At 37.1% G+C, this 1,107-nt stretch overlaps 1 protein-coding gene across 1 annotated transcript; it reads left to right on the top strand.

The window, feature by feature from the left end:
• Positions 1–586: 586 nt before the first annotated feature.
• On the top strand, positions 587–1,068 carry SARC_09623 (hypothetical protein; the record flags this gene model as incomplete). The annotated part of the gene is made up of 2 exons (XM_014296355.1): positions 587–635; positions 689–1,068. The coding sequence occupies 2 exons, from the start codon at positions 587–589 to the stop codon at positions 1,066–1,068; spliced, it is 429 nt and encodes a 142-aa protein (XP_014151830.1).
• Between the last annotated feature and the right edge of the window lie 39 nt (positions 1,069–1,107).

The raw sequence follows: 1,107 nt of genomic DNA, 5'->3' as shown, positions 1-1,107 counted from the left end.
TAGGAGGCTATGAATAGTTGAATTCATATAACAACACAAAAATTGGAAATATATTATATTTTTGACAGGTGTAATTGTGTACATATATTAATTTTTAACTAAAACCCAGAGTAGTTCTAAAGTCTAAATTTCTATCTTCTACACTTCAGAGTTCAGAAGGCCAGGACCCAGCCACCCAGGTGCCCATACGTCTGCCAGGATGACTTAATTTTTATTTTTTATTTTTTAAACTGTTGTCTCGTGGACAACTACATACAGCCCTAATCCGAATAAATAATAAGTATGTACAGATTGAGTACATAGTACAGACTACAGTGACCAGAGTACATCACAATTCCACTTGCAGATAGAATTCAAGTGACTACTGTTTTTATATATAAAAGTAGTGTATAAAATATGAAAATTGGAAAAATTTCCAAAATAAAACACTCAAACAGAAGTTTTGGTTTTGTTTTAAAACCAATACAGAACAACAAAGACAGATTCAATTTTCTCTTGTTATATATTGTTAAATTTAGGAGGCTAAATATGTATGTACATTTGTGAAGAATTTTTTTAATTCTTTTTAGAATAGAAAAACATTAGAATGGACGGCAGGGGGCTAGTGATTTCTGGACGGACCTCTGGAAAAAATAGTATGTATTTCGCGTGACAACCAACTACCGCTTTGTTTCATCGTCTTCTCCAGTAATGCTAGCACTCTGGGCGAATGGGATCAATGGTTACGGCTACCATACGACTGCTGCACAATGTACAGAGAGAAAAGACCTTACAAATAAAACGTACGCTATAACAGGTGTCAACTCCGGACTAGGTTATGAGACCGGGCGTGTGTTGGCACTCAGAAATGCGAATATAATTGGGCTCGCACGTACAAAAGAGAAAGCTGAGATAGCCCTCTGTGATTGGCAGGGAACGGGGGAAAAGATAGCGATTGCATGCGATTTAAGTGATATAAAGAGCGTGCAAAAAGCAGTAGATGATGTGAGAGACACTGGGAAGCCAATCGACGCTATCATCGCAAATGCAGGTAGTCCAGCTCGGAATTTATACTGCCATGCATACTAAACATTCTTACGATGCAAAATAGCCATACGAATACGCTTA

Source organism: Sphaeroforma arctica (assembly GCF_001186125.1).
Source record: "Sphaeroforma arctica JP610 unplaced genomic scaffold supercont1.1003, whole genome shotgun sequence".
Taxonomy (NCBI): Eukaryota; class Ichthyosporea; order Ichthyophonida; genus Sphaeroforma; species Sphaeroforma arctica.
The sequence above is the reverse complement of the archived record's forward strand: the minus strand, read 5'-3'. Positions and strand labels throughout refer to the sequence as shown.